The sequence below is a fragment of the Boleophthalmus pectinirostris genome, unplaced genomic scaffold (assembly GCF_026225935.1).
Source record: "Boleophthalmus pectinirostris isolate CB_2022bp ecotype Guang Dong unplaced genomic scaffold, ASM2622593v1 HiC_scaffold_22, whole genome shotgun sequence".
NCBI lineage: Eukaryota > Metazoa > Chordata > Actinopteri > Gobiiformes > Gobiidae > Boleophthalmus > Boleophthalmus pectinirostris.
Window position 1 is genome coordinate 10,012,738 of NW_026571190.1, and position 17,951 is coordinate 10,030,688.

General features: G+C 36.8%; 3 protein-coding genes across 3 annotated transcripts; 2 read left to right on the forward strand and 1 right to left on the reverse strand.

The window, feature by feature from the left end:
• Positions 1–1,352: 1,352 nt before the first annotated feature.
• Positions 1,353–5,627, reverse strand: ddt (D-dopachrome tautomerase). The gene is made up of 3 exons (XM_020932980.2): positions 5,453–5,627; positions 3,969–4,144; positions 1,353–3,022 (listed from the first exon to the last, which is right to left on the reverse strand). Exons 1-3 carry the CDS (start codon positions 5,558–5,560, stop codon positions 2,950–2,952), a joined length of 357 nt encoding a protein of 118 aa, XP_020788639.1. The 5' UTR covers positions 5,561–5,627; the 3' UTR covers positions 1,353–2,949.
• Positions 5,628–6,058: 431 nt separating this feature from the next.
• chchd10 (coiled-coil-helix-coiled-coil-helix domain containing 10) lies at positions 6,059–9,898 on the forward strand. The gene is made up of 4 exons (XM_020933001.2): positions 6,059–6,271; positions 6,980–7,214; positions 9,356–9,497; positions 9,675–9,898. Exons 1-4 carry the CDS (start codon positions 6,225–6,227, stop codon positions 9,692–9,694), a joined length of 444 nt encoding a protein of 147 aa, XP_020788660.1. The 5' UTR covers positions 6,059–6,224; the 3' UTR covers positions 9,695–9,898.
• A 1,615-nt stretch (positions 9,899–11,513) lies between these two features.
• On the forward strand, positions 11,514–17,859 carry LOC110167629 (zinc finger protein 3-like). Its single transcript, XM_020932994.2, has 5 exons — positions 11,514–12,005; positions 12,351–12,463; positions 13,021–13,173; positions 15,814–15,880; positions 16,462–17,859. Exons 1-5 carry the CDS (start codon positions 11,708–11,710, stop codon positions 17,172–17,174), a joined length of 1,344 nt encoding a protein of 447 aa, XP_020788653.1. The 5' UTR covers positions 11,514–11,707; the 3' UTR covers positions 17,175–17,859.
• Positions 17,860–17,951: the final 92 nt, after the last annotated feature.

Consider the following 17,951-nt stretch of genomic DNA (forward strand, 5'->3'; position numbering starts at 1 on the left):
CTCTTCTGTGATGCTGTTTAAATCCAGGCTCAAAACATTTCTGTTTAACTGTGCATATAACTAAAAGGTTTTATTCCGCACTCTTCTCTCCAATTTATGTCTCTCTTTTTTAATTTTAATCTTCATGATTATTTATGTTTTGATTTGTTTTTATTATGATTTTAATGTATTTCTTATTCTGTAAAGCACTTTGAATTACTTTGTGTACGAATTGTGCTATACAAATAAACTTGCCTTGCCTTGCCTATGTGACCTGTGAAAACGGCTGAGGAAAAATGACATGTATTTTGGGCCCGTAAACTGACACATACTCCCCTCACTAAATGAGCTGTAACTTAAAACGTATTCATCGAAAATTACTAAAAATTCACAGGGTTGGTACATGATAGTAAGGGACTATTTAGTAATATTTTCAAAATTTTTTGATATCGAAGTGTGTGGGCCATTTGTTGAAGTGGCATGGAATGACCCATAGGACTGTAATGCGTTCAAATCCTCTGATTTAATAGCCGACCATGAGAAAACCTTTTCCATATATGCACAAACAATTCTGTACTCATCCCCAAACTGCTCCTGTAGTAACTGTTTAGCCTGAAAAAAGCCACTCTGGTTCCATATGTAAACAGCTATGCACCAGTTCTTTGGGGAGCCCTGAGGTGAACTGCTCCAAATAATACAGACTATCTCCTTTGTCCTCAACGCCCTGTTTGAAAGCTCTGCAAAAGGGAATATATAACAAAGGGTTACCATTAAATACTGGAATGTCTCTAACTAGTAAGGACAGAAACAGTTGTTGCTGAATGAGAGCAGCGGTTATTTCATTCTGTCTTTCAAGTATACAGCAAATATCCCTTTGAGCAATCCCCTGATCAATTTGAACTGTAGGAGGAACAATATTGGTGTTGGTATGAGAATCAGCCACTGGCTCAACTGTTCAAGGTCTAGATATAGGAGGTGGTGACCAACTGATTATTTCCGCAGGCTCATCCTGCATTACTGGTTTGAATTCTTTGGCATGTGGCTAAAGATGCGTGATTATGATTTTCTTACTTTGTTCCCCTTCACCAAACATTTTAGAATTAGCAGATACTCTGGAACCACCTTTATATGATTCTAACACTGCTATTTTTGCAGCAGAAGCAGCCAATTTAGCCTCCAACTCTAACTGCTCTTTTCTTCTTTTTAATTGTTCTTGCTCTTCGATAGCATGTCTTTCTTTTAGCATCCTTGCTTCTTCAAACAGAGCAGCTCTCTCAGCCTCAGCCTAAATTAATGCTGTGGATGCTGTACTACAATGACTTTTACACATCGAAAATAATGGTAGGCAATAGTATTCAAGTTGACTCAGCCAATCTTTTTATAACTTCATTTATTTATTTTTCTCACAAAAAAAAATTAATTTTCTGCAAAGGTAAAGAAAACCAGAATGAATGAAGGACAGTGTAAAAGTGGAATGAATGTTTCATTGGATATTGGATTGTCACAGATTTACAGAGAATAATTTTAGCTATATTACACATTAACAGTACCTTCATTTTAAAAAATAGATGATAAAAACCCATTTTAATAATTTACTTATTGTCTCAGCTCAAGATACTTTTGAACATTTGAGATTCAAACTGAAAATCACAGTAATGTAACAATAGAATAGTGTCCATCAAAAAACCTAAACATTGAGGTATGTACTTGCTTTTTGTTGCCTGGGAACCAGAATACACACTTCTTCAATACTTTATCCTCTGTATAAAAAATACAGAGATATCATTCTGGATTTACCAGGCAATGTTTATTGCACTGTATCATCAACTGAAATGTGAGAATGTGCTTAAAGTGCATATGACAAGTTAGACTACCGATTTAACCAACCCACTGTTTTTTTTAAATTTTGGTGAGTTTTATCATTTTAGTGAGAATCTGTCTACCAACCAGTGATATTCCATATGGCATCAGTTTGTCGCAAGAGTCTAGAAGCGATAAGAAATTTGGCCCTGGGTTTTTCATAGGTACGTCTCCTGAAACAGCAGTGTGCACAAGCAACCCTGCAGTGCTTTGGCCCACCTCTTCTGGCTGTGCCAAAGTCCAAAGCGGTTCAGTTGTGCAAATGTGAACCCATCCCTAAGGTGACTTTACAAAGTTGACAAGCTCATGTTATAATTTAAAGCCATCTTCTTGAAGAACCGTCTGTATTTCCCTGTGCTTTATTCCAATAAGATGATAAAAGTGCAGTAATTCAGGCAACTCCGTCATGTGCAGTAACCAGATAAAGTTATGAATCGATAATGTTATATTATCCAAAATCCTAATTAGAGAAGTCAAATAGTAAGACCATAATTACATGAAACTACATCATAATTACAGGATAGGTAGGCTAGAAGTATTCTGTTTCAAAACTCAACTCTTGTATTTTTGTAGCCCTACCAAGAAATAATTTGAAAAACATGAAACCTGTCATTTGCACTTTAAAAGATAACTGCAATAAATGTGCCCGGAATCCTTCCTGTGTTATTACAAAACAAATGGATTGTGTTTACAATAAAGATATACTTCATGTGGGTTGCACTGAATTTTTTTTTTCCAACTGCAAAAAACAAAGCACTTATGTGTAGCTCTATTACTGGATTAAAAAGAGTCATAACTGAACCTAGGTCGTCAGTGCCTTACCCTGCATATAAAGGAAACATGCAAGTTTTTCTCATTCTCAGTATATAGACAGGCCATGGCTCGTGTGAGAGCTCAAAACCTCCAGAATTCACTCATTCACTGAATTTTACACTGGCCTACACCCTTCTATCAAATGGGGTAAGTTAACCATTTGTGAATTTTGTGCAAATATTAAAAAAATATCCTTGGCTTTGACCAATCTGAAACTAAGTTGCACTAACAAACTAAGGTGGCTATCCCGAGAACAATGTGTACTGTCTAAATATTCACTCATTTGAAATGTTATGTTTATAAGAAGCTCATGACAGTTCCCTTCTTGCCCACTTGATGAAGCTGTAGAGCGTTGAATATGATCCCAATCCTGAAAAATAAAAGTGGAGAAAACAGAATAAAAATAAAAAATAAGTTAGAATTTTGCATTTGCGAATCAGAAATATAAATTTTAGCTAATTTGGACTAGGGATGTAAAGATTATTTGGTTAATCGATAATTGTGATTAGTCTGGTGGTCACAATATAATCACCTAGACCTATGAAATACTAAGATGTAAAGTGTTTTTTCAGGGCTTTTATGTCACATTAAACTGTATATGACAGATTAGATAGTAGTTAATGCAATTATAGTTAAAATTTTTGCAAATTGTACCTAGGTCTGAGGTATTCCTAGTTTGAAAATTTTGACGTTTATAGATGTGACAAAATAAATACACAGCACTGCCTTTATTTTCTGAAATATAATTTGTATGTATGTATGTATAATATGCAAAGTGTCAAAAAAATATGTTCATTGTGTTCATTGTTCATAAACAATAATATTGTTTATTGTAATGAAAAAGTAGGCAATAATCATTCATGGGACATTTTATGTAATTGAGATAATTGCCATTTTATCACCAGAATTTTAATAATTATTGTGATATAACTGATAATTGCAATTATTTTACCCACGATAACTGAGACACCAAATTTCAATATTGTACCATGCCTAATTGTATGTAAAATGTCCCTGACTTTTTATTCATTTTTGTGTATTGATCAGATAGAAGATTCCTTTTTACTTCATTTATTTTTTTGCCTTCTTTGTTTCAACTTTCTTCTTCACAAAATGTGAAACTATGATAAATATTTACCACAGGTGAAATCCCACTAAAGGGAGTAATAATAGCAAAAAATACTGATGACGCTAGTAATTGTAAATAACTGTAACATCATGTTTCTTCTCACATTAATTGTAACAGTGACATCCTTGCTGTTAACCTATATTCTGTATTGTATAATTGGCACTGATTGAATTTTTTGAAAGTTCACCTGTCTTCAGAGAGGTTGAGTTCGCTGGTGAGGAAGTTGAAGATCTTGGCGCTGTGTTTTGCGTTCTTCTCTGCAGAGTCTGTGGCTCCAATGGCCGACACAGAGAGGATGATGCCAGGTGCGCAGGATCCCTTTATCATCAGGGGGAGACCAGGATGCACCACCACATGCATACGCTGAGAGGCAGATGAGATTGTGTTCATGTGAAATCACATTTTAGAATCTGTATAGTTTATAACTGAGCTGGAGTGCACGTCAAAATTTGGAATTTGCTATTTAACTGTCAGACTGCAGATTTGTTGACCTGGTTTATAATTAATATCAATGTAATTACTGACCCTATCCACATGAAACAAAAACTGGCATAAAGTTCAATGTCTTCACGGTCATCATTTTTGACAAACAATAAATGACTGTAAGATTAGGTTCTATTTACATATAATTACCATTTACATAAATTATGAAATGGTAATTTTTAGATTACCCCAGGAAAAAAGACAGCTAATGGGGATCTGAATAAAAGAATAAACACCATGTTTGTGGTTGTAGAGCAGACCTATTCAACTTGCTGCCTAAGAACCAAACCAAGACCTCCTCACGGTTTTATCTTCCTTGTAGTCTTATCGGTGATGGTTTGGCAATTTGGCATTATAATGTTATCAGCAGTAATGTGGCCATGGCCCTCCAAAGTTGAATAGCCCTGTCGTTGAAGCTCTTGGCAGTCATGCCTCTCTCCACTAGCCCCAGGACAGCAGTAGCTACAGAAGGATCTTACCTCCGGGTAAGGGACTCAAGAGGAGAATGAATAATACTGAGAAAGCAAGTTATACAGGAATATGCTTGAAAAGTGGGACCGGGTCAAACCTGAGAAATGTTTGTTAAAATTCTTAACAAGGTATGCAACACCCTGACTGCAAATACTTTAAGTTAAGGCAGGAAAGAATTATTTTTTCTTCTCTCTACTAACCAGTGTCTATCAGAAACAGTAGCCTATTTTTGGACTTCAGATGGCATCACAATATTCTATATGTTTTTTATTCTATAAATGGGAGCAGCTAAAATGAATGTGGTTAAATAAATGCAGATTTATTTTATAACATACTGGGTTGTTGGGTCTAATCAATAATAGTAATGATAAGGTTCAGCATTTGTGGATTTATCTTTTGGATATTTCATGGCAAAGTACAATGTAATCAATGTAAACTGGATCTTGCCCCCCATCTGGGAGTATAACGAGTATGACATAGTGAACATATGAACAAATCCGATCGAGTAAGTACTGAAACAAAAAAATCTGACTTTGTAGAATATCTCATTCATTGGAGAACAATTTTGACAAATAATAACGTGGTAACAAGGTAGTAGTAGCGTGAACATTTGCACTTACGTAATATTAACAAGAAAAAGAATTTGGCCCCTGGCACAATGGCACTTTCAGCATTGCTTAAAAGGTATCACAAATAAAACCCTTTAATTTGTCTTACGTCTTCTGGTTTCTCCAAAGCGGCCGCAGTCACCGACACAAACTTCTTTAAAAAATCCTCGGAAAAGCTGCACGCAGGCAGGTTGCTCTGGAGGTCGAGGAAAGGCATGGCGAAAAAAATTTCCAAGAATGTATGTTCTTTTTGCGGTCGGCGTTTATATAGCGGTACCGCACAGCGAGACTATGGAAAACATGTGAAAACTATTTCCGGTTTAAAATTTCTCCTTAAACCTTTAGACTTCTCCAACAAAGTCAACAAAACTGCCACTTTTTACTAATGTAACGTCTACAAAATGTAATACTTACAGTTACTACATAAATGTTAATAATACACAATTACCTTCTGCCGTTTTGAGTAAAATATGGTTCTTTAATTGTTTTATTATTTTGAAACTATTACCGGAAAAAGGTTTTAAAACGTAATATCTTGGAAGCGTTTTAAATAAGTTTATTGTGAGATAAACTGTAATTATGATAGGTCCGTTGTTGTTTGTTCTGTTTTGGTTAGTTTTACGGCCATTGCCAAATTTTCGCTGTATGTTATCGTCAAGTTAACATTAATGTTAGTACCAACGTCACGCGATATTTCGTACTCCAAAGCTACATTTTACAGCCATAGCCTCGCGATATTTGTTGATGAGCCACATTACAAGGTCAGTTACACATGTGAGTCGTGTCTACTTAAGAAGCACTTTCTAGAGAACTCCACGGACATTTTCTACGCGTTTTTATCAACTTTGGGTTTTTTTGCATAATTTGTGACCGATTTGAACATGGCAAGAGGCAGCCGTAGCCGTCCTTCTGCACCTGCTCCTGCCAGGTAAGGTTATTCTAATAACGTGGGTGCTAGTAGTTAAGTTGAAACAAGTAACATTGGTATAACATTGCAACTATAAGCCTCTAATCCTGTTGAAGGGAAAATATGCTCTCTTTTAAAGACGCTGAGGTCTGTTGACACATATGTATTTTCCTCACAGTAAAACTATATTTTAACCCAAAACTCAGATGACCAGTAGTTGCGTCATAAATAATTGATGGGGCTTTGCAAGGTCAAGTGTCAAAATGGAATTGTTTATTCTCTTTTCTTTACATTGCAATACACAGTTTTTTTTGGCCATGATTCATTATGTGTATATAGAAGTGGGAATATTGCTTCTATAACACTTGCAAGTGCCAGCTCATATAAGGGTAATTCTCATATTAAACACTTAAAACCTGTACTGTTCATTAACTATCTGTTCCACTGCACACACTAAATATCAGCTGTTACTAAGTAATCAGACTAGCCATGTAAGCCTAATATACCACATCAAAAATCTGTTATTATCTATATAAAATTTGCTTTTTTGCCTTTGTGGCACTAACCCCAAATATATGGTATAAACCCTGTCAACAGCTCTGTTTACTTTGTGTAAGTAATATATTCTTTCAAATGAGGTTTTCCTGTATCAAAAAAGCTGTTAGTATAATTAGTTCTTTATCTATAAAACTTTATTTATCTATACCTAACCTCTCCTCCCTCTCTCAGCCCTCCTCCATCTTACCACCCACCCGCTCCATCTCACCCCCCAGCCTCCTCTTTGGCACCAGCTCCAGCTCCGTCTCAGGGCCCAGGACTTATGGCCCAGATGGCGACTACCGCAGCTGGAGTGGCAGTGGGGTCGGCTGTGGGGCATGTGATGGGGAGTGCCATCACTGGAGCCTTCAGTGGAGGCAGCAGCAGCAGCAGCAGCAGCCCAGAGCCATCCCGACCAACATACCAGGTATAACCCAGAGTCAATGAGCAACACCCATAGTTGCAATCAAAATTATTCAACCCCCACTACAAATTCGGTTTATTGGTAAAATGTTCAAACTAGCAGCTGTTTACGAAAAAGAAAGTGAACAAGAACTGTTTAAATAGCTCAACACAACTAATATAACAAGTTGTTTCGCCAACTTCAACACAAAATGCTACTTTTAATGACTACTGCAGTTTCAAAATTATTCAACCCCCTGAATTCCTCATAAGAGGACACTTTGGCCTTTGGGTCAGTCGTAGTGTATGTCTTCGGAGTTCGGGTGGTCTCAAGCCCACCACTTGCAACCAGTCAAGGGCTTCATTAGTTGCATCAGGTGTGCTTGACATAGAACCCCTCAAATATCTTTACTGTTGATGGTGACATTTCACTGCATGTTAGAAATATGGCTAAGTCAACAGAATTGTCCAAAAAGTTCAGAGAAGAGATCATTGCCCTGTACAAACAAGGAAAAGGATACAAAAATATAGCAAAGGCACTGAATGTTACAGTTGGAAGCATAGTTTGAAATTATAAAGATAAAGGAACAGCTACACTACCTGGATGTAGCAGAAAGAGGAAACTATCAATGGCTGCCATCAGAGTCCTAAGGAGGCAGATGGTAAGAAACGTTCGACTGACTGCAAAAGACCTGCAGCAAGACTTGGTGGCAGCAGGCATGGAGGTTTCAGTTTCAGTAAGGTTGACACTAAACATTAAACAAACAAGGGTTCCATGCCCGAACTCTGAAGACATATACCACTACTAACCCAAAGGCGCAAGAAAAGTCAGCTCCAGTATGCTGAAAACTATATAAATAAGGCAAAGAGGGTTGGGATTCTGTTCCGTGGAGTGATGAAACAAAATTGGAATTTTTTCGTTCTGTGGATCAGTGGTATGTCTGGAGGAGGAAGAATGAAAAGAACACCCTGCCTTCAGTGAAGCATGACTTTATGGATTCAATCATGCATCAGGAAATCCTGGGAGAAAATATCATGGCATTTGTGAGGAAACTGAAGGTTGGGCGTCATTGGACCTTTCAACAGGACAATGATCCCAAGCATACCTCAAAGTCCACTAAGGCCTGCTTTCAAAAGAAGTCCTGGCAGACACTAGAGTGGAGTGATCACAGTCGCCTAACTTGAACCCCATTAAATATCTCTGGTGGGATTTGAAAAAGGCGATTGGAGCACGCAAACCCAAGAATATTAGTGAACTGGAGGCCTTTGCCCATGAGGAATGGGCTAAGATTTCTCAGGAACGCTAGCAGAAGCTGGTGTCTGGCTATGCATCACGTTTGCAGCAGGTCATAACAGCAAAAGTGTACTACAGATGCTTGTCATGAAGGGATTGAATTATTTTGAGACTGCAGTAGTCATTAAAAGTAGCATTTTGTGTTGAATTTGGAGTTCATTACATTTTACCAATAAACTTAATTTGCAGTTGGGGTTGAATAATTTTGATTGCAACTGTATGTCAAAAGTGAAACTTATTCAGTTTGATATGTTTGTGTGCCAGTGGAGGGTCCAGACTAAAGTGATTAAAGGTGCGTACAATAGGGCTGAATGTTTTTGGGGGAAAAAAATACCAGTAGATTTTAAAATTAACCTTTCAAATGTCTTGGAAATGTTTTAAATATAAAAGTATATTATGATCATTCGTTTCTTGTTTCCCAGTTTTGTTATTGTCAATTTAGCATTAATGTTTGCACCAACATCTGTTGATTGTTCTCACTCCAAAGGAAAATTGGAAGGAAGATTCAAACCTAAACCTAGAGACATATTTGTTAAAATTCTTAAGATGGTATGCAACACCCTGACTGCAAACAATTAAAGTTAAGACAGATAAGAAATGTTTTTCTTCTCTACTAACTATTGTCAGAAACAGTAGCCTATTGTTGGATTTCAGATGACATTACAACATTCTATAGGCCAGTAATATTCAATATTGATGGAAGCAGCTAAAATGAATATGGTTAAACTATTGAGCTATTGGTCTCATCAATAATAGAAATGATAAGGTTCAGCATTTGTGGATTTATCTTTTGGATATTTCACGGCAAAGTAAAATGTAATCATTTGGGAAAACTGGCAGAAGTGACCATATATTTGCATTGTCTCTTGTAGGAGCCACCACGGGCAGCTCCTGCTCAGCCTGGGCCCTGTCACTTTGAGGTGAAGCAGTTTTTGGACTGTGCCACGACTCAGAGTGACCTGAGTCTGTGTGAAGGTTTCAGCGAGGCGCTCAAACAGTGCAAGTTCTCTCACGGTGAGTAAAGCTGCAAGATTACCTACAAATGGAATCAAAATAGGTAAATGTTATCTGGCTAGATCTAATCCAGTCTAATCTAATCCTAATCTAATTTTTGTCTTTTTGTCAATGAAAACAAATTTATTAATGCTTGAAAAAGAGTATTTGTAAATTCATACTTTCCTCTTTGTGTAGGTGTGACTTCACTGGTTTGACGCTTACATCACTGGACTATTGTCTGTTTCCACTGAAGCTTGTTGTCCCTAACTCTTTAGCAGATCAGAGCTGGCCCTTAGTCACATATGTTCTGTGGATCAGGATCAGATACCTGCAGGCTGCTGCTCAGAGATTGAGTTTGAAGATTGTGAAATGTATTTTCTTAAAGTAACAAATAAATTAAGTTATTAATTCTTTCATAATCAGAGTTTTTCTTGACATTTTTGAATCATACGTAAAATCAATTTTGCGTAATAATTTTTTGTGTATTGTTTTTCTATTGTCCAAGATGCACTGTAAGAAGTGTTAAAAGCCACACAATTCTTTGCCTAATCCTCCAGTCTCACAGCCACAGTGTGGCTATTGGTACCTTTGTGTTACTGTTTTTTGAATTACATGTCTGCTGTTTTATTTAACATATCTGTTGTTTAACCGTCCTTGCCTGTACTCAAATGCGAATGTGAAGGGGTTACCTCTCTAAGGGCCAAATGGCCAGCCAGACTGACCTAAATGCAAATTGTACTTCAGGAAGGGCTTGGACCTCAGACAGTATAGTGTTGTTAATCTGCTGCTATGGACCCCAGGAAAAATAGTCTTTACCTTTGTAAAGGCTAATGGGATTCAGTAAATAAATACATCAATTGCTGGTCTCATTGCTGGGCTTTCTGCTGTCAGTAGTCAGTAGTAAGGCAGTTTGTTTACCTGTGCAAACATAATAAACCAGATAACCACGATAATATCAAAATATATTTGTAAATATAATTAATAGAAAATGCTTAAAGTTGTACAATGTAACTTAGAAGTAGCAGTTATCTAGCTCCATGGAGACAAGATGGCACAACTAGGCCAAGTTAGTCGTCAGATCCATAGAGAGATGACCTTGCTCACAGTAATACAATAGAAATTTTTGTGGTAGTAGTAGTAGTCTGAGTATTTATACATATATATCAAAGCACAGTAACTTTTGTTTCACAGCCATGAGTTATTGGTTTTTACCCTTGAGGACAAAGAACATCCTGGAGCTTGGAGATAGTGTCTGCTGAGTCTTTACACATGTTAATGACTGAAAATGTACACAAAGGCATCTAATAAGTTTTTTTCACAATTTAAATTTTCGTTACAATATATTTCTTGTAATGGAAATTTAGATGATGAAGATGAAGAAATTGCATATTTAATGATTCAATTGATTGAATTCATAATAAGGCTCTTGTAATATATCAATTGTGTGATGCATTCCCCAGATAGCAGAGGAAGCGTTGTTTAAATTTACCCTCCAAAAGGTCAAAAGGACACTAGAAATATATTCTGTACACAGTGTTATTCAGTTAGTAATTTCTAGGGGGAAAAGCGTGATTTGTGAAAACATATATAAAATATGGAACCAAGAGTGAGACCAAGAAAAGCAAAAGGAGAAATCTTCACTCCCTTCAACAGCTGTTTTAGACACTATGGAGGGGGAAGAAGGGAGCAAATTATTTTATATAGACTGAGAACAGCATTCTGCACAAAATGGGCATACATCACACTGGACATTGTGATAATTCACTTAGAGACTGGAGACTGTGAAAGCTACTCAAAAGACAGCGAGAGACTGTTTCATCATATACATGAACAACAAGGGTTAAATTAATTTATAAAATTGTTTTGGAATGGGGTTGCAGTAGATCTGGAAGGAAGTCTATCTTTAATTTTTCTTGTACTGGAAACTACACTACAATACTATGTAATATTATATGTGAGGATACAGAAAGTGTTTTTTGTTTGTGGCACTAGATGGCGATAATAAAACTTTTTGGATGTGAATCGCCGTTAAAATCCACAGAAGAAGAAATCCCCACTTCCGCTTTCAGAAACAACAACTAAGTGCCAAGTCCGTAAAGTTTTCTCTTCTTTTTTATGCTACAAACGGCTAATGTAACCTGATCATCGCATAATTGTAACAGCTTTTTTTCTCGCGTATAGTGATCACTTTAAAGTTAAAAAAAAAGTCCAGGTTTTCGTCGTTCGCAATGCCTGCGGTGGCAGATTTGCACTCGCAGATCGCCTCTGTCATGGAGGTCCTCGCAAATGCCGCGGTGGCTGAGATCTGTAAAGCAGTAGAGGACGGATACGCCGTGGTTAACCTGGAAATGACCCGGAGCCTGAAGGAAAACGAGTGTCTGCGGCGGAGGGTCAAATTGCTGGAGCTCCAAGTGTCCCGGTACCGAGCGGAGCAGCGGCTGAAGGCTCCAGACGGGTCTGGGGCAGGGCGACTCTTCCCCGGCGTCAGGCTCCTGCAGCACCGCCACGGCAGGGACACTCCGCCTGGTACGAGTAAAATGGACGTAAATCTTGTGAAATGCTAAATAGTATTATCGAGGATCATAATTAATTCTGCTTAGTATTTTCATTTGATGGACACCTACCAACCTTTCTTTCTGTCTTTCTGTCTTTTTTTCTTTGTCCATTTGTTTGTAAAATTAAATCGAATAAGTTCTCAGTACAGTCCCAAAACTCCATGTATTTCAGTCCATGCATGCACATTTTTTTATACCAAATAATCTACTAAACGATTAAAGACTTGCAGTTTATTTTCTTTAATTTTTCAAAATTAATATCAATTGCCATGTTATCCAGACTAATATATAGTTCCCCTTTGTGGTTTTCCTCCAGGTCCCAGTCTCCTGAACAGGCCCAGGTTTTTAAACAGACCTCAGCAAAAGTCTCCTTCCACAGATCTAGACCAGGACCCAAATCAGGAAGTTGTCACCAGTTCCAAAATAGAGGTATAAACAGAAACACTGGTTCTTAATTAATAGATTGGAGGACGATCATTCATAACGTCATGCAGTATTTTTTAAATGATGCAATTTTCACTTTTTGTTTTAATTCTTTTGTATATGTATATAAGTACAGTATTAATTACTAAATGCTAGCTAATGCAGATGTATTATTCTAATTTTAAGCAAATTTTAGCTACTTTTGGACACCTAAGCCTTTATATTTTACACATTCAAAGCAGTGTTTCTGTATGTATGGGAGGGAGAACTTTTGCTAAAACCTTTACTAAGGTTAATGTTTTTGTGTATTGTCTCTGTATGGAAAACAAAAAGAAAAAGACATTAATTCCTGTAATACGTGTGCAGTATTACATAAATATGCCTACATTTTCCAAACAAGCAAGCAACATGACTTAGTTTTATGAATTATACTGTACCATCAGATAAGGCTTCACAATAAATTGGAGTATCAATATTTTGTCTCACTTTTCTATGCAAGCGTTTAGTTTCAAGATTGCTTCTTTGCTTTTAATGGCATTTTCTCTCTAATTATCTTTGTTCAGCTCGCAGAGCCAGAAGAGAACAGCGATCTAATCATTGTCAAGGTTGAGGGCAGCGCTTCACCAATAACAGAAGACACCAATAACAATAAGAACAGTTCCACCTCTTTGGACGAAACATCTGAGCAACAGGCCCAGTCCAGCAGCCAAACAGAGGTCAGTGGATCACAAAACCTCACCAAGAATTCACACAGGAATATCCCTCTTTCTCATTGTCATAAAACAAAAATATATGACATAAAAACTACCAAAATGTCCAATTTGTCTACCACTTCTACAAATGAAACGGTTGGAACATTTTGCAACGTTACAACATCTTTCAGTTCTACAACTGACCAGCAGACGCCAAACTTAGAATCAAATACTTTATTACAATCAAATTGTAATCAAAACATCAAGAATTCAAGCCAAAACAACTTAAGCGGACCAACGCCTTCTCAAGACAGACTTCGGATCAAACCGTTTGCATGTTCAAAATGTCCAAAAAAGTTTTTCCTTGAGCTGGAATTGACCAATCACCTAAACAACCATTCGAGGCAAAAGTTCACCTGTGGACTGTGTGGAAAAGGATTCGTCTGTAGAAGTCAACTGGAAATCCACAAAAACGTCCACACAGGAGCAAGGCCATTCAGCTGCTCTATGTGCAACAGCTGGTTTTCACATCCCAGTAATCTGCAGCGGCACATGAAGAGAATACATCTGCAAGGTCAATCTAATCAAAGTGGAAGTAGTTAAAAAGAGCATTTGTTGTGTTTCATCGTAGAGGAGGGATATCAATCCATGTATCATTTGTTCATTCGGTGTCTGCAAAGTGCGACTGGATGACAGCTGCCCTTAGCCCTGTGGGACGCGGAGCTCTGTGCTGGTCTTTCCGCCTGCGGTCACCCGATGGTCTACGCGGGTGCACCTCCGGGCCTGGCCTGGTTCAATCCTCCTGGTTCAGTCCTGGGATCAGTCCTGGGATCAGTCCTGGGATCAGTCCTGGGATCAGTCCTGGGATCAGTCCTGGGATCAGTCCTGGGATCAGTCCTGGGTTCAGTCCGTATGAGGTGCAAAAGTCCGGCATTGCGATCGATGTTTCTTGTGCTCAATAAATAATGCCTGTGAAGTGATGAGGGCTCTTGAACACTTAAGGGTCAAAATTGGATGAAACAGGAACTGGCCATTATCTGTTTTTTCCATTATTTATTTAAACACAAAATTGAAAACTGAAAAAAAAAAAAATTTTATCAATTTTTTTTCATTTTGTTTGTTGAAAAAAATTGTTGTTTTTTCATTTTCTTGTTTTTGATTTTATTTTGAAAAATTAATGAACAGATGATACACAGATTGACATCTAATTTAGGCTGCAGTTACACTGGTTTGGTAATGATTTAAACCTGTTGAATCCTGAAAAACTTGGTTTAGTTGTGTTCTAGTTTGGTTTAGTCATGGTCAAGTCCAGGTTTGGTTCTGTACAGCCTGCATTTCTACAAAGGTTTCTAAAAATTACATTAAATTACTAATGACTATTTGAATTTTAAATAAATGGTTGGAATGTTAATTGCCTCTACAAGGTCTTTATAATGATTACTATTATAGAACGTCTTTATTTTATTTTTCCTTATACCATATACTGAAAAGAGCTGGGTACTAGTATATTTGTTACCCAAAAAATTGGGTGACAAATATTGGTACTGGAAAAAAAAAATCTTTTTCATGTTTTGTATGTCTGGTCACTGAAAGAAAAAAGGTTGGGGTGTTATAGCACAGTAATGACAGTAGTAAAATAACATTGCACAGCTAATTTAGACCTTACCAAGACTAGCAACAATATCATGGCGATGGGTCCCCAGATGCAGCACTACTGAATGGTTGCCTCATCGGCATTGAATTATAGGTCAAATGTGAAGGACAAATTCCCCTACTGGGACAATAAAGTGTACCTTAACATTAATATTGAAATTACTGTACAGTATTACTTTAGACTTTCCAAAGTAATAATTACTGATGGAAATGGCCAGGGCACATCTGCCACTCAGTCTAGTTTATTTCATGGTCATATGATTGAAGCCCAACCCAGTATGAAGTCTCTAAATTATCAGGAAACAGTACTAGTTTTCCATTATTTCTATCTTATCATCAAACTGACACTGTGCTGTAAAATGTACTTGAGTGATTTATTTGTCAGTTGTTACATCCTTGTATCCCTAGTGACATAACCCACACCTTATACTTTTTACTGCTCTCTGTGAGCATTTTAACCAATTCTTAATCACATTTAAGATTTCTCACCTTTTTTGGTTTCATCATGATGATGATTTGTTAGTATTTCTAAAGCTGGTTAAGGTTTGAATGTGAATAAACTGTACACGGAACCACACACATTTCTAGTGAAAGATTTCACTGTTCATGTTATTTATATTTTCATCTGCTCTTTTTGCAGCAAGTGTGCCATTTGCTTACATTACAGACTCAGGTTCCGTTTGTGTTTTGGCATGGGATTAATAATAAAGTAGTGCTACATTTTGTTGGTCACGTTTGTCATGTTTTCATGTAGTATTTATTTATTGCTTTGCTACAGAATACATATGAATACATATTAATACATATGACAAGTTAGACTCATTTCACTAAAGTTAACATAATTAGGATTTTATTGCCAATTTTTACTAGATTTTTAGTTTGGTTATTTCATTGAAAATCAGTAAACATCTATAGAGTTGTATAAGCCTCTGCCCTCTTTCTAAAATCATTCGTGATGTCATTTTGGTCATGGAGGTTTATTGTTGAAAATGAAATGCTTTATTTTTTCAGAGCCAAGAATCTCAGGAAAATTCAAGCAGGATTTGGAAGTCTGAGGAGCAGGTGGTGAAACGTGGAGGTATCTATGTTTATTAATTTACCGAACATTTAACTGAAATGTAAACTTGTAAACTAATACAAGAATCCCATGCACTTCACAACATGTTTGTGGAGGTCTAAAGTACAGGGTTTTCAGCATATTTCCTAAATAATGTGATTAATATTGCAGTCCCAGCCTTGCCTTACAAAGATGATCTTTAGAGCATATGGTATGCATAAATTAATTCAAAGAAACTCAGTGCCCATTAAAGGTACACTATGTAATTTTTCCTGTGGAGGGGCACATTGATGGAGTTATTATGTTGCTTGGATTCTTCCACAGTATGGCATGTTACTTATATGGCTTGCATTTATTCAATGACATATGTTCATACTGCTTAGAAAAACATGTAGGGCTGGCCTCTCCACAGTTGTCACCTGCTTGTCTCTATGGAGATGGACAAGTTAAATGCTCTGGAATATTGTAGAGAAAGCAATAACCTCTCCAGAGGAACACCAGAAAATATAAAATCTTTAAATCACAATATAAACAAATAATAATCTGAAAATATAATTTATATCATACATTTTAATAAAAGTTTATTTTTTCCTCTTTCTCAGATGACAAGAAGACTTCTCCGTCTAATGGAGAACCACATCTTTATCCCATCCCCACACCAAAGTGGCAAAATAATAATGCAAAGTCTAAACAACTCCTAAATTCTACCGCCCAAAATAAAAACATTTCATCAAGACAACATTCAACTACCTCCTCTAATTCCCAAGAAGGTTATCCATCTGCTAACCTCATTCCAAACTCTGATTTGAGGCATGAGGATTATCTACCTGTTGTTTTGCCCAAAGAAAACCACACTGAAGAAATTGGAGAGGTTTTAGCATTCAATGTTAACCAAAATGCAAGCTCACTGTCTATGCCACCAGCTAGCATTCAGAATCGTCAAATAATGGGCCCTATATCTAAAGAATCTCCAGCTCTGCCTCATTTGTGTTCATTTTGTCCGCACCAGTTCGCTCAAAAAAAGGAACTTATGTGGCACGAAAGTGTTCACCGAGCGAAAAAACCCTACCAGTGCGATCAATGTGGAAAGATTTTTGTCAGTTTTTGTCATTTGAAGAGGCATAAATTGGTGCATACAGGTGAAAGACCCTACCCATGTGCTCATTGTGGGAAGAAATTCACAACTTTTAATAACCTTAAAGTTCATCAAAGTGTTCACACTGGAGAGAGAAAGTTTAAATGTGAAACCTGTGGAAAGACTTATGCATTTCACAGTAATCTAATAAGACACCAGGCAGTACATACAAAGGTATAGAGATAGTTATGTACGGAGCAGAGTGGTTATCCTGTCTCTTAGTAAGGAGGTTGTGGCTTATAGACAAGGAGAATTATCATGGTACCTTACACATATGTCTTTGTCAAAATGTATTAGTGTCATTGACAACCACACATTCCCAGGGAATGAAGACATGATGACATCAGCTGCAAAACTTAGACATTCAACTGAGCTTTGTTTTTACACTATCAGACCATAAAACCCAGCTAAAGCAGAGTTTTATGGTCTGATGAAAATCAAACACCTAAATGTGACCTTGAATACCAAAAATATGTTTAAATGCATGTTTCTTAACTTTTCAGACAGTCTAAAAACTTATCAGACTGTGTTGCAATGTGTGCATTGGTAACTACTGAATATTTCTTCATAGACCTACACTGTAGTCCCCACAGCACAATGCCACAATGGTTAAATTGAAAACTAGAATTTGGTTGAATTAGGTCATAATACACACTATTCAATATTAAAATAATCTATATTAAACTTGATTTCACACTGGCGTTATTATTTTTGGGTCCCAGGTTAGTTGCATGACCTAAAATATTTGGATTCAAAGTTAGGGATTCCCAATCTAAACCTTTTCTTTAATCATAGACTATGTAAATTTAATGTATTGCTGTATTGGTTTATGGTTTAAACACTGTCAATAAATACTTTAAATTATAAAAAATATAGATTGTTCTCATCCTTTATTGTTTTTCTTTTTTCTTTTATGACTCATCCTTTGCTGTGAAGTGAATTGTTTGACTAGATCCA

What these genes read in the sequence shown, in the direction of transcription:
- ddt (XM_020932980.2), bottom strand. Translation starts at nt 5,560, where the DNA reads ATGCCTTTCCTCGACCTCCAGAGCAACCTGCCTGCGTGCAGCTTTTCC. An exon ending in CTTTGGAGAAACCAGAAGAC is followed by an intron (nt 4,145 to 5,452) that starts GTAAGACAAATT and finishes TCTGCCTCTCAG; the next exon opens with CGTATGCATGTGGTGGTGCA. An exon ending in CTCAACCTCTCTGAAGACAG is followed by an intron (nt 3,023 to 3,968) that starts GTGAACTTTCAA and finishes TTTATTTTTCAG; the next exon opens with GATTGGGATCATATTCAACG.
- chchd10 (XM_020933001.2), top strand. Translation starts at nt 6,225, where the DNA reads ATGGCAAGAGGCAGCCGTAGCCGTCCTTCTGCACCTGCTCCTGCCAG. An exon ending in CATCCCGACCAACATACCAG is followed by an intron (nt 7,215 to 9,355) that starts GTATAACCCAGA and finishes TGTCTCTTGTAG; the next exon opens with GAGCCACCACGGGCAGCTCC. An exon ending in ACAGTGCAAGTTCTCTCACG is followed by an intron (nt 9,498 to 9,674) that starts GTGAGTAAAGCT and finishes CTCTTTGTGTAG; the next exon opens with GTGTGACTTCACTGGTTTGA.
- LOC110167629 (XM_020932994.2), top strand. Translation starts at nt 11,708, where the DNA reads ATGCCTGCGGTGGCAGATTTGCACTCGCAGATCGCCTCTGTCATGGAG. An exon ending in TCACCAGTTCCAAAATAGAG is followed by an intron (nt 12,464 to 13,020) that starts GTATAAACAGAA and finishes ATCTTTGTTCAG; the next exon opens with CTCGCAGAGCCAGAAGAGAA. An exon ending in AGTCCAGCAGCCAAACAGAG is followed by an intron (nt 13,174 to 15,813) that starts GTCAGTGGATCA and finishes TTATTTTTTCAG; the next exon opens with AGCCAAGAATCTCAGGAAAA.